The 27882-nt window shown below is 43.4% G+C and overlaps 1 protein-coding gene, 1 long non-coding RNA gene and 1 other non-coding gene across 3 annotated transcripts; 2 read left to right on the top strand and 1 right to left on the bottom strand.

Moving 5' to 3' along the window:
- Positions 1–5079: 5079 nt before the first annotated feature.
- On the bottom strand, positions 5080–17289 carry LOC137660420 (uncharacterized). Its single transcript, XR_011047687.1, has 4 exons — positions 17179–17289; positions 16906–17045; positions 8061–8164; positions 5080–5869 (listed from the first exon to the last, which is right to left on the bottom strand). It is a non-coding gene; the product is annotated as an uncharacterized lncRNA (long non-coding RNA).
- A 415-nt stretch (positions 17290–17704) lies between these two features.
- RPL21 (ribosomal protein L21) lies at positions 17705–22666 on the top strand. Its single transcript, XM_068424992.1, has 6 exons — positions 17705–17799; positions 18909–18987; positions 19581–19642; positions 20761–20873; positions 21525–21675; positions 22530–22666. The coding sequence occupies exons 2-6, from the start codon at positions 18921–18923 to the stop codon at positions 22617–22619; spliced, it is 483 nt and encodes a 160-aa protein (XP_068281093.1). The 5' UTR covers positions 17705–17799; positions 18909–18920; the 3' UTR covers positions 22620–22666.
- Positions 20933–21065, top strand: LOC137660698 (small nucleolar RNA SNORA27). Its single transcript, XR_011047762.1, has one exon. It is a non-coding gene; the product is annotated as a small nucleolar RNA SNORA27 (small nucleolar RNA).
- Positions 22667–27882: the final 5216 nt, after the last annotated feature.

The raw sequence follows: 27882 nt of genomic DNA, 5'->3' as shown, positions 1-27882 counted from the left end.
GCCCCGGCGGCCCCAACGGCCGGGCGCGCGGCTCCCACCGGCGCCACAGAAGCTCGCTCCCCCTCGCCCCGCGCGCCGCCAGCACCCCGCGAGCCAGCCCCGCCCCGCCCGGTCCGGCCCCGCCTCCCGCCGGGCCCCAGCGCCGCCGGGTCAGCGGCCCGCGCCCCACTCGCTCCTCTGCCGCCGCGGCGCCGCCTCGCGCCGCGCTCCCGCGCCCCGCCCCCGGCCTGCTCCTCTCCGGGCCTGGCTCCGCCCCCCCCGCCTCCCGAGGCGCGGGGCGCCGCCTAGCAGGCATGCGCGGCACGGAGGGGGCGGGGCGAGGGCGCGCGCAGGGCCGCTGGAAGGGGCGGGGGCGCAGCCTCGCCCTCCCCAGCCGGGCAGTCGAGCCTCGGCATGGCGGTGGGTACGGCGCTGGGCGTGCGGGCCGCTTCTGGCGGCGCTCAGGCTTTACTTTTCTTTTTATTTCTCCTCTGGCCCCAGAGTTGAAATCTAAGGGGCGTCTGCTGGGTGAGCGCTGGTGGTGGAAGGTTGGGGCGTGGGGAGTTGGTGGGTGTTTCCTTAATGCAGGTGCTGAGCTGCCAGGGAAGGAGTTCCCTTGCGGCCTGGTGAGGTGAGGAGAGTGAGCAGGTGTAACTCACGGCCAAACGATGCAAGCAAATTAAAAAAATAACTAAGAAAACTTTTTTGCCTCCTATCAATTTAATCACCCAAATGCCAAACTAACTTCAAAGTGACTTCTGACATCTGAACAGCAGTTGTCTTGTGAGAGCCATTCTTTGAAGGTCCCTCCCAGGAAGAGGGGGATGTGGAGAGGCATGTACCTGTGAATTCCTCCTGTCTTTCCTTTTTTTGCTTCATCTTTAGTTCACCAGCTGTTTGGTTTGTGTAGGTCTGGGTGTATGTGCCCCAGCCTCAGACATCTTGGAAAATGAAGCTGGCCTGTATAGGAGTCACTTATATCAAAAACTTGAGGTGTCTGCTTGGGAGTGAGGTGAATCCTCTAGATGTGCCTGTTCATCTGCAGACTGTAACAGAAATCTAGATGACTTGTTCAAGATGTTGATATCTGCATTAAAGAAGCATAAAGCTAGCTAAGATACAGAATTGTTTTGGTTGGAAAAGACCCTTAAAATCATCAAGTCCAACTGTTAACCCAGCACTGCCAAGTCCACCACTAAACCATGTCGCTGAGCACCACATCTACATGTCTTTTAGATACCTTCAGGGATGGTGACTCCACTGCCTCCTTGGGCAGCCTGTTCCAATGTTTGACATGGAGTGTTCCACCCTGTCTTTTTTTCATATACGGGAAACATCTAGCAGATCAAGATGCATTATTATTAAGAATAATGTCGATGAACGTAAGGCCTAGATCATAAATGCATCCTTTCACTGTAAAAAAGATATTTTAATATCTATAACATTAAATCATATACTTTCTATAATCTTCAGAAGTAAACATTCTTTAGCAACTAAATTAATGGAAATAGTAAATTTTCATTCAGCTGAGACATAAAGAATATGACTTTAGAAAGTCTTAAAACTGAACTCTATTGCAACCTGAAATATCCTCAAGGAATTCTTTTATATAATAATATCTGTGCTCTAGAAGTGTATATTTCAAAAGTACAGTATTTGAGAAAGTGAATGCCTCTTGGATGACTCCATTCAGAAACTGTTGCCACAGAAACCATGAGGGAGGACAGCATCAGGAGGACAAGAAAGAATAGAAACAAAAGAAGTGGATTGGCCATTTATGCGCAAAAAAGCAAGAACGGCTATTTGGCCAGCTAGAAGTGTCAAACCTTCAGATATCCAGCAGTTCATCTACTGAAATACAACGCTGCAAGACACATCTGTAATACAATTCCTTACAGTATTAATCAGATGTGCTACAAGAGATACTCCTGTATAATCCAGAGTGGATGAAGTCTTCAAAAAATGACACAACAAAAACATGACAGCATGCTGTCTCCCCAAAGCAAAACCACAAAAACCAATTGCACTGTTGCAGAAGCTTGTAAGATTGTCTGGGAGATAATTCAGTTTAGAACCAATTATGTGGCATCAAGTGGAACTATACAGGCCACAGGAAACGGCAGGAATCTTGAAAGGCACTCAAACAGAAAGCCAGAGATTGCCTTGAAGTTTCTTCCTACCCATAAATTAGAGAAAGCTTCATGTGAAGTGCTCTTTCTGTCTGTAGTTCCAAGAGAAAATTTAGGTACTGTGGAGTATGGAACCGCATTTCAAAAAGAGTGGGGGATGTATGGCTATGCTGGCCTGCATCTGACAGGTGTGGGCTAATCGTGGCTGGAGACTAAGCAGAGGAGCTCGGAAGATGCTAAACTGGTAACATACAGAGAGGCTGATTTTTTTTTAAAATGCCGTGTAAACCGAGATGCTGCGTTATGAGCAAATTGAACTCATGCCACATAGAATGAGGGGAAATACAGAAATACTTTCTATACCATCGACCATTAAAATGAGATAAAATGAGGCAACAAGTAAGAGAATTGGAAATTATCACTAATTGTCTTCATTAAGCCCCTTGGGTGATTGGCATTATTCACAAATTAATTATTGCAGGTATTTGACCAGCTAAGGAAAAACAGAGCAGGTAGATGTGTGTGCGTGTGTTTGTGTATGCTTGAGAAGACAGAGCTTTGGAAACAGTTACAGAGTGACAGTAATGGAAGATCAGTATGGAAACTAACTCTGTCTGAGACAAGATATCAGTTGTATCACTGGGGAGAGACAAGATCCACCTGACAAAATGCGATAAGACCACCTTTGCCAGCTGGCTAGCCAACCTGCTGAGGAGAACTTTAACTAGGAACAATGAAGTTTCTTGATCATAGACCCTGGGTTTTGGGGGAATTTCAGCCTGTTCAACGTTTGCTACAAGCACCACACATCAGAATGCAAGCAGTCAAGATTTCTGGAGGGCATCCAGGACAACGTCCTGATACTGGCTGGGCCAACCATGGGTGATTCACAGCTGGATCTGCTCTTCACTAACAAGGAAGAACTGGGGGATGTGGTAATCAGTGGCTTGGTTATCAAAGCCTGGGCTGTAGCAACTGAGGAGTGGAGTTTATGATCCTGTGGGGGCTGAGGAAGGACAGCAGTAGACTGTATACAGACCCTGGCTTTAGAGGAACAGACCAGTTTATTCAGGAAACTGGTAGGTGGGATCCACTGAACAGCAGCTCCGAAGGGTAAAGTTGCTCAGGAAATGTGGCAGGAGAGCACAAGGATCCTAATACTGAGAAAAACAAATAAATGTATTTGTGTTTTCAGCAATGGGAAAGCAAAACTGATGTGCTGTGAAGAGAAAAAGTGTGGCTAAATAGAAAATTAAATTAAGGCTGGGGTTATCATAAGATGTATATTGTTTGGTAAATTCATCCCATTCAGATACAGTGTGTTTTAATATAGGCACGAGCAGAATTACTTAAAAATACAGTGAGCAGGTCATGTCTGCAGAGATGAGGGGCTGTGTTGTGGAGAGCAGTGACTGAAAAGTAATTAAGACTTGACACTGGCCAAGCCAGTAAAAATCAGTTTCCAGTCTAATGTTATGGTATAGTCAAGGATTCCATTATTTGCTTATACAACCAGAGATGTGGCAAGTAGGAAAAGATGTTATTTTCCTTGTACATATGGTACTGGGGAGACTTTTGTGGTAATACTGCACTAGCATCTGGTGTCCTTGTTGTCAAAAGAATGCTGAGAAATTATTTGAGGCTGGAGAAAATTCTCTGCATGGAGAGACTTAAAGAGCACAATCTGTCTGGCTTATCAAAAAGAAGACTGGAAGGTGGCTACAGTGATCTTTAATCTTGAAAATATAACTATATTTTATATAGTTATAGAACTATATAAACAAGTAACAAGAAAATATAACTATAAACCGAAATAAAACAAATTCAAATTAGAAATTACGCACATTTTTTAACAGTGGAAGACATTAATGGTTGGAATATTCTGCCAAGATAAATGGCACATCCAGTATCTCCTAAGGGCTTCAGTCAAAGAATAGATACTTTTCTCACAGGAGTACATTAGTTGAACAGAGAGAATTAATTCCCTGCCCTAAAAGTCTCTCAGAGCGTATAGTTGTTGTCATTACATAGTATTTGAATTACTATAACACCTAGAAACAGAAGTCAGAGGCCAGAGCCCTTCACTTCCTTAGTAACTACATAAGACATTAAGAGAAAACACCATTCTATCTTCTGAAAAACTTATACTCCAAATGTACAGAGACACCAATAGCCACAGAGGAGCAAAGAGAAAATACAACTAAGTGTAAACTGCTGCTGCTTATCCTGTGCCTCTCCTTGTTTCATAATCCTGTGGTTTGGCAGAAGCCCAGCTTACTCTGGGGTGCGTGGGTAGGCTGGCTTTAGAAATTGAAGAATAGGCATGGTACAGGTATGTTTGTGCCTGCATCATCTGTCTGGGACTACAGATGGTTTTGCTGAGTCTGGGACATGTCAGGTTTTTATTAATGTTGCTTGACAACAGAATTTGTCCCGTGAATCTATTTACCCGCTCCGCTAACCAGTCAAACCACCAACTGGTCGGACTATTGCTGCAGTATCTGAATGCAGACATACCACATCTGTTGTTGGACTAGTATACAGCATGACTGCAAGATGATAGTGTCATAGGACCACAGGATAATTCAGGTTGGACGGGACCTCTGGAGGTTTCTCGTCCAACCTTCTGCTCATAGCATTGTCAGATCTGAGGTCAGAACAGGTTGCTTTGTGTATATATACCTCGTTACTTGTTCTGGAAGCTCTTAAATTTGGATCCAGACATAATAGTGGGGGGTTTTGGTCCTTGCAAGAAAAACATCTGAATTCACCATCTCTATTTTTACTGACATGTAGCCCAGTGAAGGTCACCCACCATTCTCACGATACATTAACGAGCCTTGCTATGGAAATGCACCTTACTTTGTGGGCAACGGGTGTTGCAGGATTTGTGCTATGAGTAACAGAGAGTAAGACATAAAGGAAATTTTCCCCAACTTGTATTTCAGAATTCCGAGAAAACATGAAGCTGCGTCAAATTAAACAGAACTGGCATCTTAACACATGATGTGAGTGAAATTGGATCCTTCTGGGGAACAAAAGAGACAAACAGGAAATGTATTTAGAAAGTCATGTTATATCAAACCATCCTGTACTGACTGACAGGTGGTTAAGCATCTATATTAGTAGATTAATCTTTGTAAATTATGTTAATGGTACATTTTCAGAAAATACAACTATTTTCATAACAGTTGTACATGTTCTCTGGGAGCCATGACAGGGGGGTGATGGTAGACTAACTGGATATGGGAGGATTTGAGCAAGTAGTTAAACAAGTGATACATTTTATTCATAGATTCAAAAGAATAAATTCAGTCTTTATTGTAATCATCAGCAAGACATTAATAAATTCTCATAGAAAACTATACAAACTATAATTATGATACTGTAATTGTACAATAGATAAATATAATTTTATTCCTTAGCACTTTTCGTCAGTAAATCTCAGAATATTTTACAAAGAGGTGTGAGAAATAATCATTATTAGACCAAATTTGTAAACAGAATAAATTAGGTGAGAGTTCTCTGACAGGGTAAAATTTGCTCATGATGATTTTTCCTTTACACTCATTTCAGAAGACCAAAGCTTTCTTCAGTTCGGATGTTGCTCTTTGTTGGTTTGTGTTTTTTCTTTTTTTAAGCAGAGGGTAATATTTGTTTCTTGCAGAGTTCACACATGGGGACATTTTGATGCTTTCATTTTCACAGCTCAGCTGATACTGGGCGTCTTGTTATATATATATAGCTGGCAAACAATTAACCTGTTATTACAGAAAGGATTACCAACATCTGAAAAGTTAGAAGAGAAAATAAAAAATTTTGTGCTACTAAACTGAATACAAATTTCTACCAATGGCACTTAAAATATACATCAGTTAAGAGAGATGTCCAATAGGACTGTAAAATATAAGAATTTAGTTGTGTTGAAAATAACAGTAGATTTCTAAACTGTTATCACTGAGTCTTTAGACTCCTAAAAGCAGGTGTAATTCTAACTGAAAATAAAGTTACAGTTCTTAGAAAAAGAGTCCACTTATAAAATGGTAACTCCTTTGAAGGTTGTCATTGTATTCTGCAAGAGAAATGTGTATAGTTTGGGTCTCAGTGATCTCAATATGAAAGGATGTGGGCTAGGCACGAAAACACTTGTGCTTTTTGGCGTTGTTCTAAACAGAATCTTTTGGAGGAATAGGGCCACAAGTATCTTTAGAAATAAGGTTGTTTAATATTGTAATGAAATACTTTCAATCATAGAAGCTTTTCTTAAAAAATTAATGGCTTTGATCCTTGACACAGCCACTAGGCAAACCATTGTCTCAGTAACTCCAGTTTCTCCTTAGTGTGAAAACCTCAGGAGTCAGTGACAGTGCTCTAACACTAACTTGGAAAATCCATTACTAGAGGTGAGAAGTACAAGATGCTTCTTCAGTCTCTGTGTTCTCTACCAGAATACCAAACAAAGCTTCTGGCTGCAGTCAGCAAGACAGTATTTTTGTGATCTTTGCAGCAGTTCTCCAAAAGCAAGATTAGCTGTCAAGTAATAACAACAGTGACGCACAATGTGACAACAGGCAGCCTCCGCGTGAAGAGTCCTTGTATCATTACAGTCTCCCTCACTAATCAGTTCTCTACAGTACCAAGATATAAAGGAAGCTGAGGAGGAATATGTAAAACAGCATGCAGATAGCTACGCAGTGGAAAAAATTATCAATAAGAGGTAGAAAAAATACTGGAAACAGCTTTGTGGAGATAATAAAATTGCTAAAAGGCATTTACTGTTAACAGCCTGTGTTTTTCATTACACTAATGGGTGGTTAATTATTTTTGTTTTAATTGAAACCTATGTCACAGTTAGCAATAGTTTGCGCTTCCGCTGATCTAAAGCTATTGTTCAAGTGCGTGTTGCAATCAGTTCTCAAACAATGCTCTCTTTGTCAGCAATACAGAAGTAGAATGATTTTGATTTCTTCTCTTGGAAGATTTATACCCTGGAAAACCCACAGTTCCCCTCTGTACTTGCAGATGGTCAGTTAAATACTCTCATCTGGTTATACTTGTTTTTCTCTGGTTATACTTAGTTTTTTCTAAAAAAAAAAACCAACAAGAAAAAAAAAACAAACAACCAACCCAAAACAAACAACCAACCACAGGTTATTGCATGAGCAGCAGAACTAATAAAGCTCAATTTCATACAGGTTTGTGCCCTGGGTCTTTATACTGCAGTAACCCAGGCACAACCTCTTTGTCCCATATGGCCTCATTTCCTCCTTCCATTTCCCCTGCGAATTCATTTCCTCTTCTCCTCTTGCAGCACTTCTTGCCATTTGCCCTGTGTTTGTTTTCCCCTGTTATGCCCCTTCACCTGCAATGTCTCTCTCCCTTGGCTAAGCTGTGGCTACCTTGGAGCAGCACATGTGCTAATTATCTCACATTACTATTTTGCATATTCCGTGAAGGACTCCACAGCATTTCACAAATATGAATTGATCCTTAACAATAAACCTGCTCCATAAATATGTGCTATTATTCCTATTATACATATGGGAAAGTTGGTCTAGTTTATCCTTGGTTGATTGTAGCTTGGTGAAGTTTATCCCTTGTTAATTCTTCTTTTCACTTCTCCTTGACTGACCATTAATTTGTTCTTTTCGGGCTGTAGTATTTGTTCAGAGCAGCTGTTGTTGTCTCATTGACAGGGGTTGTCAGAGCGTAGCCAACTCTCATTTTGTCGCAAGCCTTGTGATACTTGATAGTTCCCTTGCAACCACAGTTCCTGGGTTCAGGTGATGAGGATTACTTGAGAAATTAACCTTTTGCTTATTCTAACAAGTTTATGGCTCAATAAGCTAGAAAACTGAAAAATGTGATGGCAGGACTGAAAATGTTCAAAACAAGGTGAAAATAAAAGCATACGTATTTTTTTAAAATACAACTATTTTAAAGCATCTGTACCTTGTGATGTTGTGGGGTCTGTCTCACGTTCATCATTTAAGATACTGGTATGTGTGAGACCGCAGAACCTACAGACCATTTCCCATTTCGGAAAGGAGGCTGACCTGCAAAAAGCAAATCACTCAGTGAAGGCTGACACCTTCTGATCACAAATTCAAACTCTGCTAAAGCACCTAGGAAAGAATATATAATTGGAATTATAATCACATGTGAAGTGCTTTAAGGCAGAGAACAGTGTGCTTTTTACACACACACAGAGAATGGTTAGGGTTGGAAGGGACCTCTGGAGACCATCTAGTCCAACCCCCTTTTAGTCCTGTTAGTTTCTGTATTTGATTCATCTTTCCTCTTCTTTCAAGAAGCTATGAAGGCAGGATGGGATTTTCTTTTAGCATCCAGAAGATATGTAGAACTAGAGTAAGACGATAATGTTTACTGAAAGATTGTTACAATCTGCTCAGTACCTGAGTTTGCAATAACTGGTTACTTCATGCATTATTAAAAAAAGCATTTTGTAGCACTATTAAAATCATAAACATGCTACTTTGTCTTTATGTACTCATACAGAAAAACATTTAATTTTGCATAGTTTGAAGATAAATCTAACTTTGTGCTTACTGGAATTCAGCTAACACTAAGTAGAAAACATTCCTTCACTTGCAATAAAACTAGCAATATTTTATATAGCCCTTTCCTTCCAGCAAGGTTCTTTGCCATTTCATAAGCAATTAAAAAACGATTATGTTCATGGCTCTGATTAGAACAATTAATGAGAAATACAAATGGCTACCTCAGATACCAATATGCTAATACAATGCCATAGAGTATACAATAGAGAATGATTCCACTTATGTTTTTACTTTATGCTGTTGCATCCATCAGGCATGTTGCCTTTTTAAACTACAGCACTGGATGTTGAGAAGTTGGAATCATAGACTCAAAACAATCTTTGGCACCTGTGGAGGTCTTTAGTCCAATCCCCTGCTCAAAGCAGGTCCAGATAGATCAGGTTGCTCAGGGCCATGTTGAGTTTTAAATAGCTCCAAGGATGTAAATTCCACCATCTCTCTGAGAAACCTGGTTGAGTTTTTGACCACCTTTACATTAAAAATGTTTTCATTATCTTGAGTCAGAAATTTCCCATGTTCTAGCTTCTGTCCATTGCCTCTTGTCCTTCTACTATGCACCCCTGAGAGGTATCTGTCTCCATCTTCTCCACACCCTCCTATGAGATAGCAGAAGAGATATATAAGATTTCCTTCTCCTCTGCCACTTGAGCAAACCAAGCTCTTTCAGCTTCTTCTCATATGTCCCTGTGCTTCAGCCCCATGACCATCTTGGTGGCCCTCCACTGGGCTTGCTCCAGTATGTCCATGTCTTTTGTGTCCTGTGGAGCCTGGAACAGGACACAAACTCCAGATGTGGTCTCACAAGTGCCAAATGGAGAGGAAGAATCCCTTACCCCGCGGGCTAACCTCTTGCTAATACAGTCCTGGATGAAGTTGACTCTGCAGCAAGGGCATATTGTTGTCATCCACCAGGACCCTCAGGTCCTTTTCAGCAAAGCCCCCTTCCATACAGCCAGCCCTCAGCCTGTCCTGTAGCATGGAGCTATTCCAGCCCAAGTGCAGGATACTCTGTTTGCCTGTCCTGAACTTCAAGGCTCCTGTCAGCCCATTTCTCCAGCCTGTCTCAGTCCCTCTCAATAGCAGCCCTGCCCTCCAGTGATTTGACCGCTCCCAACAATTAGGTATCATCTGCAAACTCACCTGAGAATTAGCACCAAAAAATTGTTTTGTAATACAGTTTCAGTGAGATTTTATCAGTTCAAACTCAGTGTGCCATTATAAAAACTGTTCTAATATATGATACTTTACATCAGGTATTACATTTCAGCAGCAAAGCTCATATTCAGATCTACTTAAAGCAAAATCTCTTTGCCCTCCAAAGTTAAGCCTGTCTTGAAAGAGCAATTGGCATAGGTTGAGCTTCTGTTAAAATTATACTTTATAGTGAATAAAATAGTCACATGCTAGAAATCAGATAAGGAAAAGGTCAACTAAGTCTGGCCGTCACCAGTCTGTGGTTTTTTCCTAGAGTGTATTTGTTTCGTTTTGGCCAATCTATTTTAAAGTGATTAAAGATCAATTGTCCTGTTTATTCCTTATAGACAAAAATTCTTTGAAGATACCGAAAGTTTTGCCTGAGCAAAATCATCAATATACAAGAACTGGCTTTGTGACACTGAAATCACTGAGAGGACTGCTGTTGCAAGAGTGTGAGATTAAAAAATTGCTTCCTAGTTCCCAGCTAGCAGGTTAAAGACAAGCACTTGAAATGTTTCAGCCCCAGGAGCTTCGTGTTTCGTGGATTGTGATAATCTTCAGTAGTAACAGGAAGTATCTCAGAAATAATTGGTGCATGGTAAGTAAGCTAACTGGGACTGTTGTGTACAAATCTGATCGCTAATACTCAAGGGAGACGTGTGGGAATGGGAGCAAATGCACAGAGCCTGCTATGTGCCTGGAGGCTCCAAGCACCTGGATTATTTAGTTTAGTAGAACAAAGGTGTAAGGGGATATCATTCTTCTGTGTAAATAATTACAGAAGAAGGGCAAGCATTGTTGTTTTCCCAGCTAGAAGTACACATAAGATCAGACATAAACAAATGAACAGAAAATAGCAGTATGTTCCTAATCATTAAGCCAGTTATTTCTTAAACTGTAGTTAATAGCTCCCAGGAGGGCTAGCGAAGGGCTTAAGGAGGATTGTGAAAGATCGTATTTTTTAAAAATATATTTTAGTCAAAACAACTAAATATACAGCAAAGTTGATGCTGACAATATGAGGAGTTGCTTGTTCCTGGCTAGATGGATTGGACTCAGGGGAGGTTACACAGAGACAGGTGACCTCAAAAAGTAGTAACACTTACAAGAAGTTTGAGAAAACACTGAATTAATGAAACCAGCTTCCTGAGAAGCCACTAGGTTAGTAAGGGAGGAAAGGGACATGCATTGCTTTTGAAATGAGTTCTGATAAATCTGAAGTTTGATAAATGGATTATATCATTTGGTACCCGTGAGAAGCTGGTCAGAGTTACACAACAGCTTCGCTGCAAGTTCCTGATGATTACTGTATGGTCAGTAATGCAGTATTCACTGATGTACATATACAAGTAGAATATCATGTTATTCAAATATACAGTTGAATGACGGAACTTGTCAGTATTTCGGGTTTTATGCGGCAGTTAAGATAATGATGGAAAAAAGGCCATTTGTTTGGCTTCAGTATCAATCTACCTGCATCTAGTAACATTTTGAATTAGCAATTAATGTATAAGTAACATTACTGTAACGAAAACTTTCACCCATGTGTGACGTGCTGGGCCCCATCAGAATTCTTGGTCTATACAGCTTTTGCCTTTTCATTTCTCTCAAAGGCACGCTGTCATTGTTTTCCATTCCTCCCTCCATGAAACGCAGCACTGGCAATGCACTCAGTACAGCCACCTGTACTGCCACTTCTGCAATTCCAGTGAGACCATTCAAGGAGTTTGTCTGAACCATCATTTTTGGGAGGTGATTGGTTGATTAGACACAAATTTTATTAGCTCACATGAAACTAGGCTCAGGCTTATATTTACAGAATGGGTTTTATGGATAAGGAGTTGAACTGACTACCAAAAATAAAAAGATTGTTAGAGCTAGACTCATCGGGGAGCTAAAGAGACCATGAAAGGGGACAGAAGCATGACTCTGAGATGGCACATAACAAGATCCTTTTGGAAAGAGTGAACAATGGAACAACAGGGTCGTCTTAAGAGGTGACACAGATGACTTTGGTCAGTAACTTTTTGATCAAAAGTGCATGGTAGATGCTGCACTTCTATGGATGGAGCTTGCCATGGGGTAACCAATTAACTTTGCAATCTTGATTTTCAATTTAGACTCTTGGTTTTGCAGCATTATGACAAGAGGAACTGCAGATTTCAATCCACTTTATTTCACAGAATCACAGAATCACAGAATCACAGAATCAACCAGGTTGGAAGAGACCTCAGGGATCATCGAGTCCAACCGTTGCCCTGACACCACCCTGTCGACTAGACCATGGCACTAAGTGCCATGTCCAGTCTTTTCTTAAACACATCCAGAGATGGTGACTCCACCACCTCCCTGGGCAGCCCATTCCAATGTTTAACAACCCTTTCTGAAAAGAAATTCTTCCTAATGTCCAACCTGAACCTCCCCTGGCGAAGCTTGAGGCTGTGTCCTCTTGTCCTATCGCTAGTTGCCCGGGAGAAGAGGCCAACTCCCACTTCACTACAACCTCCCTTCAGGTAGTTGTAGACTGTAATAAGGTCACCTCTGAGCCTCCTCTTCTCCAGGCTAAACAACCCCAGCTCCCTCAGCCGTTCCTCGTAGGTCAGACCCTCCAGACCCTTCACCAGCTTGGTCGCCCTCCTCTGGACTCGCTCCAACACCTCAACATCTTTCTTGAAGTGCGGGGCCCAGAACTGGACACAGTACTCAAGGTGCGGCCTCACCAGTGCTGAGCAGAGAGGGACGATCACTTCCCTAGACCGGCTGGCTACACTATTCCTAATAGAGGCCAGGATGCCATTGGCCTTCTTGGCCACCTGGGCACACTGCTGGCTCATGTTTAGCCGGCTGTCGATCAGCACCCCCAGGTCTCTTTCCACTGGGCTGCTTTCTAACCACTCTTCCCCCAGCCTGTAGCGCTGCATGGGGTTGTTGTGGCCAAAGTGTAAGACCCGGCACTTGTTCTTGTTGAACCTCATGCCGTTGGTCTCAGCCCATCTATCTAACCTGTCCAGATCCCTCTGTAGGGCCTTCCTACCCTCCAGCAGGTCGACACTCCCACCCAGCTTGGTGTCATCTGCAAATTTGCTGAGGGTGCACTCAATCCCTACATCTAGATCATCTATAAAGATATTGAACAGCACCGGCCCCAGAACTGAGCCCTGGGGAACACCGCTAGTGACTGGCCGCCAGTTGGACTTTGCCCCATTCACCACCACTCTCTGGGCTCGGCCATCCAGCCGGTTTTTAACCCATTGAAGAGTCCACCCATCCAAGCCCCGGCAGCTAGTTTGTCTAGGAGGATGCTGTGGGAGACAGTGTCGAATGCCTTACTGAAGTCTAGATAGACTACATCCACAGCCCTGCCCTCATCTACTAAGCGGGTCACTTGGTCATAGAAGGAGACCAGGTTGGTCAAGCAGGACCTGCCTTTCATGAATCCATGTTGGCTGGCCCCGATGCCCCCATTGTCCTGCATGTGCCGTGTAATGGCACTCAGGATGATCTGTTCCATCCCCTTGCCTGGCACCGAGGTCAGGCTGACAGGCCTATAGTTCCCTGGATCATCCTTCCGGCCCTTCTTGTAGATGGGCGTTACATTTGCTAATTTCCAGTCTGCTGGAACTTCTCCAGTTTTCCAGGACTGCCGGTAGATAATAGAGAGTGGTTTGGCAAGTTCATTTGCCAGTTCCTTCATTACTCTGGGGTGAATCCCATCCAGGCCCATAGCCTTGTGGGTGTCCAATTGGCGCAGCAGGTCACTAACCATCTCCTCCTGGATTACGGGGGGTTCACACAGCCCCCCGTCCCTAACTTGAGGCTCTGGGGGCCAAGTCTCCTGAGGACAACCAGTCTTAACATTAAAGACCGAGGCAAAGAAGGCATTGAGCACCTCTGCCTTTTCCTCGTCCCCTGACACTACACTACCCTCCTCATTCAGCAAGTGGTGGAGGCTCTCCTTGACCCTCCTTTTGCTGTTGATGTATTTGTAACAGCTTTTTTTGTTGTCTTTGACTGTAGCAGCCAAATCAAGCTCTAACTGAGCTTTGGCCCTTCTAATCTTCTCTCTACACGACCTGGCCACGTCCCTATAGACCTCCTGAGTTACCCGACCCTCCTTCCAGAGCAAATAGGCTCTCTTTTTTTCCTTAAGTTCTAGTCTAAGTTCTCTGTTTAACCAGGCCGGTCTTTTTCCCCGACGGCTTGTCTTCCTATACACCGGGACAGCCTGCTCCTGAATATTTAGCAATTCCCTTTTGAAGCATGTCCAGCCTTCCTGGACTCCTTTGTCCTTCAGGACCAACTCCCAAGGGACTCGGTCCACCAGCCTCTTAAACAGGCTAAAGTCAGCCTGCCGGAAATCTAAGGCAGAAGTTCTGCTCTTGCCCCTCCTTACTTCCCCCACTATCGAAAACTCTAACATTTCATGGTCGCTGTTCCCAAGACGGCCACCGACCCTCACATCTCCCACTAGTCCTTCTCTGTTCACAAACAACAGGTCAAGCAGGGCCCCTCCTCTAGTGGGCTCATTTACCACTTGCATGAGGAACACCTATTTAACACCTATTCTCAGTTATTTCTGTTAAAATTTTGCTCCAGTCATAATCAGCTATCTTTTTTTTCATGTAATGAATGCGTTATGTGAGACACAGGAGACCTACACCCTACTGAAGGGGAATATTTTTCATTTTTCACCTCAAAGGCCTTTACAAACTCTCATTAATTTAAATTCCTTCCACTCCCCTGCTGAATAACCTAACACAAATGGAATGTCACACTCGAGATCTCTGTGTGTATCACTTGGTCCTCTGAGCGTAAGAGCAAGCCAGATCCTACTGTGCATTAAAATGTCAGTGAAGGATTCCTGACAACCCCATGCACAGAATTGTCATAGCGCATTTATTCTTTAGAGAGCATCCAGACAGATGCTGCAGAGAAGTGTCAGAAGCAAAAAGGGGCTCCCCCAGAGAAGATACCAGAATCCTGACTATGGGAGCTTGGGGACTTGAAAAGTTTTTTTTTTTTTTTTGGCATGGTACTTTCCACTCTGAAAAACAAACTGATGTTTATCTCGTCCCCACTCCTCAAACTTCTAATGAGCCCTTCAAGCTCCTTTCTCCAGCAACTTTTGAACTGGCTGCCATTGAAGCTGCTTTCCCTGTCTTGCTCTACCTCCAAGCCAGGGAGAGTAGGAGGGAAACACAGTCTACCATGGTGTAGTAAGATTTCCAGAGTACATTAATGGGTGGAGCACCAGCCTGGGACCTTCATGGGGCTGTAGATCTTCACGTTAAGATCAGTGTTGCCACTCGCATTCACCCCGGTCTTGAGGATGTGGTGTTTCTGAAGCAGGAACAGATGTGGTCTTAGCTGTACAGCCTAGGAGAAAGTGGAATCTGGGTCCTACAATTACAGTTTCATCAAGGAAGAAGCAGTTCAGGCTGGGTTTCTAAGGGGATGAGGCAGGGCAGTAAAGGAAGCACCTGCAGTCTGGAATGTAGAGCTGCAGGTCTCCCCCACATCTGCTTGGCTGTTAGCTCCAGTTTCCACACCAGAACTCACCCCACAACTTGTGTACCTTTATCTGCTGGAGACAGCCATTATTAATCATAGAATCATAGAATCATAGAATGATTTTGGTTGGAAGGGACCTTAAAGATCATCTAGTGCCAACCCCCCTGCCACAGGCAGGGACACCTTCCACTAGACCAGGTTGCTCAAAGCCTCATCCAACCTGGCCTTAAACACTGCCAGGGAGGGGGCATCCACAGCTTCTCTGGGTAATCTGTTCCAGTGTCTCACCACCCTCACAGTAAAGAATTTTTTCCTAATATCTAATCTAAATCTACCCTCTTTCAGCTTAAAATCATTCCCCCTCCTTTTGTGAGCAACATACAAGAGCTCTGCAGTAGGCCAGAGTTTTGGGAAACCATGTATAAAATGTTGGTAGATAGGATGGACTTCTCGATCAGACTTAGACAGCATGCCCAGTGAATGATTCAATGGAGACAAACTATGAAACATGATTTTTTGAAATCTTGAGCTAAAGAAGGATCCTGGGAATGTACTAATCAAAGTTAATTTTATGAATCAAAACATTATTGAAATTTTGAATAAACCTGTCACACAATTTATTCAGGAAAAAAAATGTAGCAAATCCTGAATGTCTGTCTTGGCCCCAAATAAAGCAGAGTTCAATTAAGTTCACAGTTACTGCTCCCTTATGAATTACACTTACATGCTCTATATGTAGACATGAGTTTCAACACATGGAGTTTCTTCCCCATTCTTTCCTGCTTGATGTGGAGAAGATCTGCCCTCTATGTAAATCACTGGCATAAGTAAGGAGTTCAGCTCACTGAAAATGCCTGTCTTCCTTTATTAAATAATGCCTTTTAGGATTTGGCTTCCTGTCTTTACTTTGCTTGATATCCTCCCTGAAATGTCTCTCTCTGTTGCCAATATGCTTCCTCACCTAAGAGTTGTTCAGGCTCATAACTATCTTCACGCTTGGAAACCTAGGCTGAATGCATATTAAATTATACAGATTTTTCTCTGTGTAGATATCAGGTGCTGTAAATTCTAGATTTTTCATGGTTCAGAGCTGGAATACAAACACATTTTTTTTCTAAATATAACACTTTACTCCAAGAGATTTTGTGTGGAGACAGGGCCTCTGTCCGTCATAACATGCCCTGCCAGCTAGCTTTGCAGGCAGAACCTGATAGTGTATTTAATCCTCTGTATCCATTCTTGCGATCCACAAATATTAAACTAGCTTTAAAATGGTGATAGAAAGGGCTTAAGTTTAGCAAGACAACATTAGAATAACTGTGAAGTTAGTCAGAGGATCAAATATGTTTTTATATGCCAATTTAAGTAATCAACCCTCCCCTAAATGAAATAAGTGCTTCTTTCATTCAAAACAAAAATTCCTGCAGTAGGGCAACTTCTCGCTGAGACAAGTTTTGAACTGTCCGTGCATGTTTAGCTCAGGGGAGGGAGGCCCTCTTTTGACTCACTCCTGCCTGCAGTCAGCTTCCCATGATGATTCCTGTCCGCTGTAGTATCTGCGATGCACAAACACAGTGAGTCACGCCGTCGCCTCTGGAAGGTGCTCACCAGTCCGCTTCATTTTCAGACACCACAGAGCTGATGTCACCTGTAGCCGTGTAAAGGCCCTTTGTTCAGAATCGGTACTTTATTTATCTTTGTGGAAACATCTGCCACACAAACTGGAGATTACGGCATTATAATAAGAAGAAACCCCATTACAATAATAAGAAACTCCAAACCTGAGCAGCCTCTTTGCTTCTACTGTTGGTTGGCTTCTCCCACCACGCTTCCCTGCCCAGGACCGCCTGGGTCTCCAGTCAGGCAGCTCTGACTGACACACAGCAGCGGAAGGCTCACATTACTGCAAATTTAAATTTCGGTGTACTTCTCTAATGTCGCAAAACAACTTCATGGCTGCTTATATTTTACATTACCAAACATAATTCCTTACGGACGGCCACACACCGCACTCCTCCGCATCCCTGACAGACACCTGGCTCGCTCTCCTGCCACCCCGCCCTCACACCTCTCCTAGCCCCGTCTCACGGCACAGCCATGAAAAAAAAAAGCCTTTGTCCCTGCTATAGCGAAAGGGTCAGACTTCTGCCGGGGGAGTTCCGTGGTTGTTTATCAGGATGAGTGTACAACGGCTCCCCTCAGCAGATCTACCTCTCGCAGGCAGGCAGGCAGGCAGGCAGGCGGGCACCTCCCCGGGACTTCCTCTCAGGCGCGGCTCGGGCAACCCCGCCAAGGCCCCGCTGTTAAGGGCGGCCGCGGCACCGCCTCTTTCCTTTTGCCCTGACCCGCCATTTTGTCGGCAGTCACGGGACGGTGCGCCGGGACCCGCTCGCCGGCCTCAGGTGCCTCCGCGGCTCCGGGTGGCGGCGGGAAGGGGACCGGGCGGGCCGCGCCGCGCTGGCGGTGGGCCGGGTGGCCGTCGGCTCCGGCTAGGGGCGGAACAGCCTTGCGGAGGCGGGGAGGGGAGCTGAGGGAGCGGGGAGGCCGCGGCCTGTAGGCCGCGGTGCGGGGCGCTGGACCGGGCTGGACTGGGCCGGGTGGGGCCGCGCCGGGAGGCTACCGAGGGATGGAGGAAAAAAGGGAGAAGACCGCCGAGACCGGCGGCGGGTGCAGGCGCGGTGGAGCAGGGCTCCGCCGAGGCGGCAGCACGTGGCCGTGGGCCGGTAAGCTCCGCGGCCGCCGGCGGGATGTCAGGTGCTGGGGAACGGCCCTGCGCGGGCCGGGCGGCTGGGGCAGCTTCCCAGGTAGGCCACGGAGTGGGAACCACCCGGTACGGCGGGGCTTGGGCTTTGCTAACGTGCATGGTGGCTGGTGTCCCTGTCGGCCAGCGGGGTATGTGCGCCGTGTGTCAGGTATAATAGTGGCCGATGAATTTGCTAGTGGACATCTTGCCTTTTGGATGCCTTGCGAGGACAGGCTGATGGAGCTGGGCTTACTGGGCCTGGAGCAGAGGTGTATTTGGGGGACACCTAACAGCGCTGTTATCAAGAAGTCGTATTCTGGTACTTGACAGGGGCACGTGGCAGAATATGGTACAAGCGGCCCAAGTCAAAATGAGAAGCTCAGGGTGGATATAAAGAAGTTTTTCATCATAAGAACAGCCAGGCCTCCAAACAGGCTGTCCAGGGAGGCTATGCAGTGGTGCCTCCATCATTGAAGGGTTTCAAGTCCTGACTGGACAAAACCCTGAGCAGCCTGCTTTAAGCAGGAGGTTGAGCTAGGTGGCTTGCTAGCATCCCTTCTAACCTGACTTACCCTATGGTCTTCTTAATACTGTTTTCTATGAATGTCTAAGCTAATAACACTGTTTGAATTGACCCAGCAATTTGGAAGTGGTGTCATTCTGAATAGGCTTAAAGACTTGATTTTTCTGAAATGTCTGTAAATGCTATCAGTCAAATTTTTAGTGAATGAACTAGTAGCTCTGAATAATTTGCATTCATTTTTACAGTAATCAGCCAAAATGACGAACACAAAGGGGAAGAGGAGGGGGACACGTTATATGTTCTCAAGGCCATTTCGCAAACATGGTGAGTATACCTTATAGTAAGAACACCCTGTTAAATTACTGACTGTTGGATGTCAGCAGTCCCTAAGTAGCATTTGTAAAACAAAGGCTTGTGTGAAAGGATATCTGACAGCTTGGGTTAAAAACTGTAGAACAGCATGTAAGTAAACTCTCAGCTCTTACAGCTTATATATTGGTATTCTGGTTGCTTCACAGTAGTAACAATGCTAATTCTGTCAATGCTTGAAATTAATTTGAAGGTGAAGAAAATACTTCAACAGTTACACTTACTTAAAATGTACAGTTTGTTGCCTCTTAGCAATGAGCAGTGATAACAGCTGCGTTCACAATGAAGTAGCAGACAGTTGTGATGCCTTTTCAACTTCTGCATTACGAAAGAGATTAAAGCTGTAATTTTTCCTTAGTTGGAAAAAAAAAGATGGTTTGATTTCTCAGTTTTACATTTTTGAAATTAAATTTAAATTTGAGGCTGAGGTTAAGAAAACTTTATCAAGTGCATGATCTGTGTCCCCCACCCCATTTGGGGGGTGTGTGTCTGTGTGTGTGTGTGAAATTGTGAGCTTCATGAGTATCCAAATTTGTATCTCTTAACAGGAGTTGTCCCTCTGGCTACCTATATGCGCATCTACAAGAAGGGTGATATAGTTGATATCAAGGTACTTTCTACGGTGCTATGTAATTAAAAGCTAGGGCAGTGTAAACCTTTACAGTCTCCAGTTTCCTGAGGTAGTCTTTTTTGTTACTCGGGTCATGTGTGTCAACACAAGTACCCGCTGCTCATTTTCAAAGCAATAATAGAATGACTGAAGCATTTCTATTGGTTCAGCAGCAGTGTCACATGCTGTTTTATGTGGGTTTTTTATGTATGTGTGTGTGTATGTATGTATTTTATGTATTTGCCTATGCTCTGTTACTGTGTGTTCACCTGAAAAAAGGGAGTGAAGGATGCCATATCTAACACTCTGGTTGCTGTATGGTGCCTGTTAGCACTACTTTCATAGGAACCCCAGCTCTCGTTTCAGTAGATGTTCTGTTTTGCCTGACTTGTACGTGCTTTTCAGAAGAGCCGTCGTTCGTGGTGGTATAACTGATAGTTATGTCTGTGTCTCTGTATCATTGTAGGACTATATTTAAAATAAGTATGTACAGGGGTGGTGATTGCAAAGCCACATTAAAACTAGAAAGAAATAAATGTAAGGCTATGTCATATATATTAATACAGGGGAAAAAAGTGAGGCAGCATTTCCCATCACTTGGTATTTTCTAGAACTTGTCCTTTAAAATCAACTGTACTTTCAAAATTAAGTTGTAGTGAATCTGAGAGCCTTTCACCAAGGATTCCAACTTTGTTGAACCCTTTAGTTTCATTTGAAATGCAGAGTTTTCGTAACAATCACACAGAAGATGATAATTTGCTTGTTTGTTATTTGACAATTAGAGTGCTGCACTGTTCAGAATTAACACTTCTTGACACACTGGAGCTTGATGATGATGTTCTCCCATGATTGCTTGCTGAAAGCAAAGTGATCAATCATTTCACCGACACTGAAAGCAACCAGAATTGTCATAGCAGAATTTGGTAGTCTTCAGATACAAAATGCATGGTGATAAATTTTAATATACTAGTAAAATAGGAATAATTTTAAAACAATCTCAGGTAATTTGAAATGTGTACTTTAAATGCCTTCTGAAAGAAAAATTCTTGATGTTGTTTTTCCACACACACCTCCCCAAGTTAAAGTTTATGCTTTCTTCTTGTTTTACGTCTTAACAGGGTATGGGTACTGTTCAAAAAGGTATGCCCCACAAGTGTTACCATGGCAAGACTGGAAGGGTATATAATGTTACTCAGCACGCTGTGGGCATTATTGTTAACAAGCAGGTTAAGTAAGTAATTAAATTCCATCTATTGAAACTTTGTATTTGGGAAAGTTGATCTCTAATTGCACCCTCCTTTCACTTTGCCAGTTAGACAGTTATTGTCTTGATTGGTCATTCAAGGTGGGTAAAGTATATATCCTTTTTATAACCCAAGCAAATGATGCTCATTTGACTTGGATCCTGTCAGAGGAAACAGTTTTTACTTTTCTGAGCAGCACTTAAAGTGACATTACCTAATGGGGATTTTCAGCTGACTTCCACACTGATACTGGGGCCCTTCTGAAATACTAATTTGTAGCTGTATTCAGCTGGGTTTTGCATAGTTTAGTCAGAAAAGGACAAGTTGTTTTTCTTCCAGTAACTGGACTGGAGTACAGTGGTAATACAATTCTTCGTTTGTATGCTACAAGGTTAAAATTACGTGTTCTCCACAGCCTTAATCCTAAATTGTCCACATATTGTTATATATTAATAAGCTTTCAGTTATATAAGTTGTATCTGATTTGCTTCTGCAGCAATGTGTTTTGAGTGATTGCCCTTTAAATAAAAATTATCTGCTATTGAGCTTATGGAGTTACTCATGTAGGGGCCATAAAACTAGCTTTGAAATAGCCTTTTTTCAAGTGCAGTAGATAAAAAACGGATTTCTTTTCTTAGGGGCAAGATTCTTGCTAAGAGAATTAATGTGCGTATTGAGCATATTAAACATTCGAAGAGCAGAGACAGCTTTCTGCAGCGTGTGAAGGAGAATGAAAGGAAGAAAAAGGAAGCAAAAGAAAAAGGCATTTGGGTTCAACTGAAACGTCAGGTAATATTTTTATTGTAGTTGACGCATCATTGATTCAGTTCACCAAGACAACAACCAGCTAGAACCAAACAAATTGAGTAAAATGTTTTCTTCAAAAGAAGTGTGTTATGCTGTAAACTGAGCTCTTTCTGTCCTTAAAAGACAAAACCAAAAAAAAGCCACCTGAGATTAATGAAGCTGCTTACAGTATTCTGAAAAACCCGTGTGTCTGGCAGTTTTTGCTGGAGGTGTCTGTTGCTACCACTCTCAGTTGGGTTTGCAATCCTTTACGGGAGGTTACTTTTTATTTTTAAGAGTAGAGTGGCAACATGCAGCGTGTCAGCATCTGAGCTGAGATGTTTGGTGCTTGAACAGAACTGCACTGTTCCGGGATGGAAATTGTATCCTTGGCTATGAATAAGGGGACGGATGCTTCCTGTTCTGTTGCTGACCTCCAGCAGAAGCTCTGGCTGATTTCTAGGATCAGAGTTGTCTTTGGTTTAGTTGAATTTAGCTACAACAGTTTCTGTTGCAACCCTTTTAAGAAAAGAATGAATAACTAGACTTTAGAGAGGAGATAATGGCTGTTGCTTCCAGAACCCCAGGATACATCACTTTGTGATAATTTGGATTAGTAAATTGCAGAGGGTAGAGTGTAGGTTTTTTCATTCAGCAATGAAAGTCAAGCACACTTTCTAGGAGATCATTTTCTTACTGCTATTCTTTGAGTCAAATTTTAAAGTGACTAGGAATGGTAAAATTGCTGTAATGTTTATATAATATTGTGTTAAATGGTTGTCAGAATGAATTTTGTGTAAGGTTGCTTTTGAGTTTTAGTGCCATGAGTTTTCTTTTTTTTTTTCCCCTGTTTACAGCCTGCTCCACCAAGAGAAGCACACTTTGTGAGAACTAATGGCAAGGATCCAGAGCTGCTGGAGCCAATTCCCTATGAATTCATGGCATAATGCGTGCTTAAAAAAGAATAAATTAAAGATCTGGTTTTGGACAAGTGTATGTGACTGTGGCTAATTCCTTTAGTTTTTTGGAACAGACGCTTTAGAAAACTTTTCTTTTATTGAAGTTAGTTTATTTGACTTGCCTTACATAGTGCTTGGTCATTTAAATAACCTGCGGCTTTTGCTGATCGGTTTAGCTGTTTATATAGACCATAAATCCTGGCGACACTGAAATTTGCTGATGCTTAGTGGTGATCATGAGGTAATATAAGAGAACATAGAATATTTCACCAACAAACTAAGAGTATATACCAAGAATTGTACAGTGTCACTCGAAGGTTTAATTTTTTTGTGGGAAAAGGGGTAATGGACTTCAGATTTCATTGATAAAAGCTTTTGGCTAAGAGGACTCAGATTAATACCAGAGAAAAATTGTGGAAACAGTTTTTGAAAGCAGTCATTTGAGGAACGGATGTGGGTGGATTTTGGTGTTTTACCATTGTAACCTGTAAAAGAAGGAGTGCTAGAACATTTTTAGGCCAATAAGCATTCTTAAGAAATAGTAGTAGTTTAGAAACAAGGCTTTAATTCCAAAACTGCCATCCTTTGTAATTTGATTTTCATCATTTGAATTGGCTGGCATAGCTGAACACTTGCATTTTGTTTGTTGCATGTCTGTGGAATCTAAACATTGACCTGGATGTTCTAATGCATTCCTCTCATGCCACTGATTTCATTGGTAATTCACAAAAACCTGCCCAGTGTTCCTTCAATGGAAGAACACCTTCTGCCGACTGCTGCTAACTGATGCTGGTTTTGTGAGCTTTGTTTGAAACAGTGCGAAGCTTGCTAAAGGAACTGCTGAAGCTAACCTGCTTACTGAGCTTTGAAGGTGCGTAAACACAAGCTTAACCGTCTTATGGATAAATAATATTTTACCTTTCTAAGTGTGATGTAAGGCATTGCTTAGCTACCTCAAGTAAGTGATGTGAAACTAATGTCTACATGTAGAGAGAGTAAAATACTAGAGAAGGTAGTGACCTCAAGCAATTTGTTGGTATTGACTGTTGAAAATTATTGAATAGTCAATTGTAGGACAGCTAGTAAGTTTGGGAGTAAGAAATGGAGAGGTAATGGGTTTGCACTACCCCTCAATTCTGAAGTGCCGTAAGCAGAAGTGTCCAACTGCATACAGATTGCTTATATATTAAGGGATTAATGCCTGTTTGCGTTTACCTGACATTCAACTGGGGGTGTTCCCATTCTCATGGAATGTAGTTTTTGGTTGTTGATGTCATTGTCTGGCTTGGCACTGGAGGTTCAAAGTCACAGTGAGCAGGCACTATGTTTGGAAGTTCTGCAAGCTTCCATGTCAGAAGATGGAGCAGGCTGTAGAGTTGGAATGACTTCGGAAATGCCTTGAAGATGGAACAAATCTTACCCATCAACACTGATACGTGACACTAGTACTGTGTTTTGACACCATATGTAATCAGGCGTGGAGTGCACCACCATCTCCTGAAGCAAGGGTGATGAACCCTTAACTTTCTCTGTTGCAGCTTATGCACTTAGCTTTTATGACCAAGTGGGGTTTTCTTGGAGTGGCTAGATCTGTATACTAAGCCTTAGACCCTTTATTGGCTTCTTTGGCTTGTGGATTTCCACAGCAATTTAAAATTGATATTTAACTCACAAGATAAGCACCGTTTTCCATTAGGCTTTGTGTCTGAAGGAGTTAAGTGGGAGGTTTTACTGGGTGTGATCTTTGGTGATGGTATTTTAAATTTTCTTCTGATGCATGCTTGTGTAAGTTATTTTGGTTCTGTGTTTTGTACTTACCCGTCAAGATTCGAGCAGATTAGCTGTAGCATCATGATGAAATGGTTAACAGTATAAGTGGTGGGTAGTTCTAAACTTTTGAATTTATTTTCAACAATTTGGAATAATAAGACCAGACAGTATGCAGTGGTCTCATTTGAGAGCTGTGCTTCCAGAGGCACTGTGCATTGCAACAATTTTCAATTTATTTAGTCTCAGTGTTTTTAAGGTCACTATGCTGCCAGTAGATGCTCTGAACTGCATATTTGGAAAGCTGTGTGTGGACTGGGAGGAGAAGGAGGGAATGCTTTCCTTGGTCAGGATTCCCAGAAATGACCGAAAATGAAACTGGGTTTGTGTAGCAAGAGAATAGCCTTTTTGGGGTTTTCTAAATGTTTGAAAACAGGACAAAATTAAGATTTAACCTGTCTTGGGTTTGTAGACACTATATGTTAGTTGGTCTCAGTGCCGTGGTGGTTTTCCTGGTAATCGCAGGCTTGCAAAAGCACAGCTCAGATATTTACAGATCTCAGTATCTGCTGTTGAAGTTTGCTCCCCATATGTTCAGCTGCCCTGTTTTTGCACAGTCCTGACGAAAGAGGGAGATCTGTGAATTGAGAAAAGTTGTGCCTGTCAGGACATGTGTAGTTACGAAACTAGTGTCTAAATTGAAATGCATCCTTGATAGGTGAAAATAGTTTTAGGTGTATGCAGAACTTGCAGAAGATTTGGGAGGGAAGTGGGGTGATTTCGGTGACTTCTGCCCCTCTGGGCAGAGGAAGCATGTTTCCATGTGGTGTTTGGACTTGCAAGTTCCTCTTCTCTTCAACTTGTTCTAGAAGGGGTTTTACACACTAGACCCCATAAGTGGTAACCAGTTCTCTGTGGTCCTGTTCTGAGGCTGTGCCTAGCAAGCAAAACCTTGCAGCAAGCGTGCCAGCTGCAGGCTAGCTCTTTCCTCTCTCTTCATACCATGATGGAGTTCAATTTTGTTCATTCCACAATGCTTTGAATTGTGCAGAACTGGTGAGAAATCTGCAAAGCTATAGGTTTCCCATGTAATTGGACACACCTTGAGCTGGGACAAGGACACTCACTTGTCCTTCTCAGTGCAATCCAGGACTCGGCGTGTTCATGGCCCTCATGATCAAAAGGATGGCTGGCATCCTGGACACGGATGCTATGCTGGGGTATCCTCACTGGTTCAGAGGATGCCAGGAGCTGTGTGTACACCTGCCAGAGAAAGTGGTCCTCCCTATCCCAGCCTTCCCCCATACTTGCAGAGGCTTCAAGGCACCGTGAGTTCCTGTAGTTCAGGATGTGTGGTGAAAAGGCGTGGTTAAACTGGGCTCATCATTGCTTGGGTAGCACCTCATGACTCTGGGATGTGAGTAGTGTCTGCAAGGTACAAGCTTGCAGGTACCAGCTGTCCCTGCCATGCTGAGGGTGGTGGTATGGAAGACACAGATCATGAGCTTTTCATGTCTATGCATCCACCTCAGTGGATGTACTACCACGGTCTATATAGGAATCAAGTTGTAGCTGTTGGGATTTACATAGTCAAAACCATCCTTGCTCAAGCACTGGGTAGGGACATAGCTCCCATCAGCAGCACCCACACAGCTCAGGAACCCAGAAAAATACAAAGCTCTGGTTGAGATTGCTATTTCATTTTCCACTGTTTGGAAGAAGAGGCTTTGAGTGATGAACCCTGGGCCCTCAATCACCTTTTTGTCCATGCCCACTCCAAAGTGTTCAGCCATTGATCAGCAGGAATTGGGGATTATAAGGAATAGCTGCGGTCTTTTGAACATGGGCTTGTGCTCCTGACAGTTCATACGAGAGTGGTGAAGCCATGCTAGCTCACAGCAAAGGTTCTTACCAGTGCTCCTCCACATGGCAAAGCTTCATGCATGCTGCTCATTATCTCACATGGTCCTGCCCATCTTAAGCCCAGAATTTCTAGCTGACCACAACATCAGCAAAGACTTCTAGGAAAACACCATGCATTTTGTTTCTTAGAGGACAAAGGAGCTCCAGAGGCTCACGGAATGTCCTCCCTGACACAGCCACAGGACTAAGCCACCTACTTCCTCCCCCACAAATACCTGCTGTTGAATGCTGCCAGAGCTTGGAATAGGGAGGTGGGCCAGGCAGCACTGTGGTGTCCCTGGGACTCCTTGTGAGTGGGACTCAGTGGTGCTGCTGTGGGAAAGGGGATAGTGAAAGACCATAGGAATGGTGGCATAGGCCATCTGCATGGGATGGGTGAAAGTACAGCCTGGCACTTCCAAGTAGGACCTCCATCTGAGAAAGGAAAGGCTCCTTGGAATAGCTTTGAGGCCTGTTCATCCCAGGGATTGCTTAGTCCATGGAACAGGGACAGCTAATCTGAGCCCCCACATGTGAGGAACCTGAGCCCCAACTGCTTCAACCTACTGAACTGCTCCTGTTGCACCAGAGTAGTTGATGGAGAGACAGTCCATTGCTCCATGGAAATTAATTCCTTCCCAGGGTTTCCTGCCTGGGTTGCACACTGTCACCTCTGTGCTTGACCATTGCCGTTTGCCCTTTGGGGGTGCTCTCAGGAGCGGGCAAGGCAGCATGAGCTCTACAGCTGCCCAGAAATGGGGAGCCCCTCAAGTTTTGGGAAGGGTGGTTGGTTAATTCTACTGCTTTCACAGCTCAGCACCTTGTAATCATCTGCCTGGAACGGACTCATTTCAGCAGCGTTCTTCCAAGGGCGTGCTGAATGTGCTCTGATAGGTCTTTTGTAAAGAAATGTGTAAAAATAGCCTGTGTTGGCACTGTGAGCAAGGCTGAAGACAAGTGGTGGTGCATGACAATGGGAGCAGATGAGAATTGCATGAACCTCTGGAAACCAAAAGCTTTTAGTGATACAAGAGAAATCTTGTTTACAAAAAGAAAAGGGCTCACTGGCATGGTGGGAAGTGAAGTAGAAATTTTAGAGGCAGTTTTTGAGGTTAAAAGTGGCTTTGATGTTACTGTAGGGGTTCTTAGGCACTAGGGTAACAAATAATCAACAACACTTCTTCCACTGTGCTTTTCCACAGGCAAAACTTAACACTAAGATAATTAACATCGGTTAAACTACTGTGAAGTGTGTGTAATCACAGAATCACAGAATCACAGAATGTTAGGGATTGGAAGGGACCTCGAAAGATCATCTAGTCCAATCCCCCTGCCGGGGCAGGATTGCCTAGACCATATCACACAGGAACGCGTCCAGGTGGGTTTTGAATGTCTCCAGAGAAGGAGACTCCACAACCTCTCTGGGCAGCCTGTTCCAGTGTTCAGTCACCCTCACCGTAAAGAAGTTTTTCCTCAAATTTAAGTGGAACCTCCTGTGTTCCAGCTTGCACCCATGGCCCCTTGTCCTGTCAAGGGATGTCACTGAGAAGAGCCTGGCTCCATCCTCTTGACACTTGCCCTT

The sequence above is a fragment of the Nyctibius grandis genome, chromosome 2 (assembly GCF_013368605.1).
Source record: "Nyctibius grandis isolate bNycGra1 chromosome 2, bNycGra1.pri, whole genome shotgun sequence".
Lineage (NCBI taxonomy): Eukaryota > Metazoa > Chordata > Aves > Nyctibiiformes > Nyctibiidae > Nyctibius > Nyctibius grandis.
This window is presented reverse-complemented; position numbering and strand designations above follow the sequence as displayed.

Excerpts from the sequence above, each read along its gene's own strand:
- RPL21 (XM_068424992.1), top strand. The coding sequence starts at position 18,921 with ATGACGAACACAAAGGGGAAGAGGAGGGGGACACGTTATATGTTCTCA. Across the intron at positions 18,988-19,580 it reads AAGGCCATTTCGCAAACATG|GAGTTGTCCCTCTGGCTACC; the intron begins GTGAGTATACCT and ends ATCTCTTAACAG. Across the intron at positions 20,874-21,524 it reads ATTGTTAACAAGCAGGTTAA|GGGCAAGATTCTTGCTAAGA; the intron begins GTAAGTAATTAA and ends TTCTTTTCTTAG.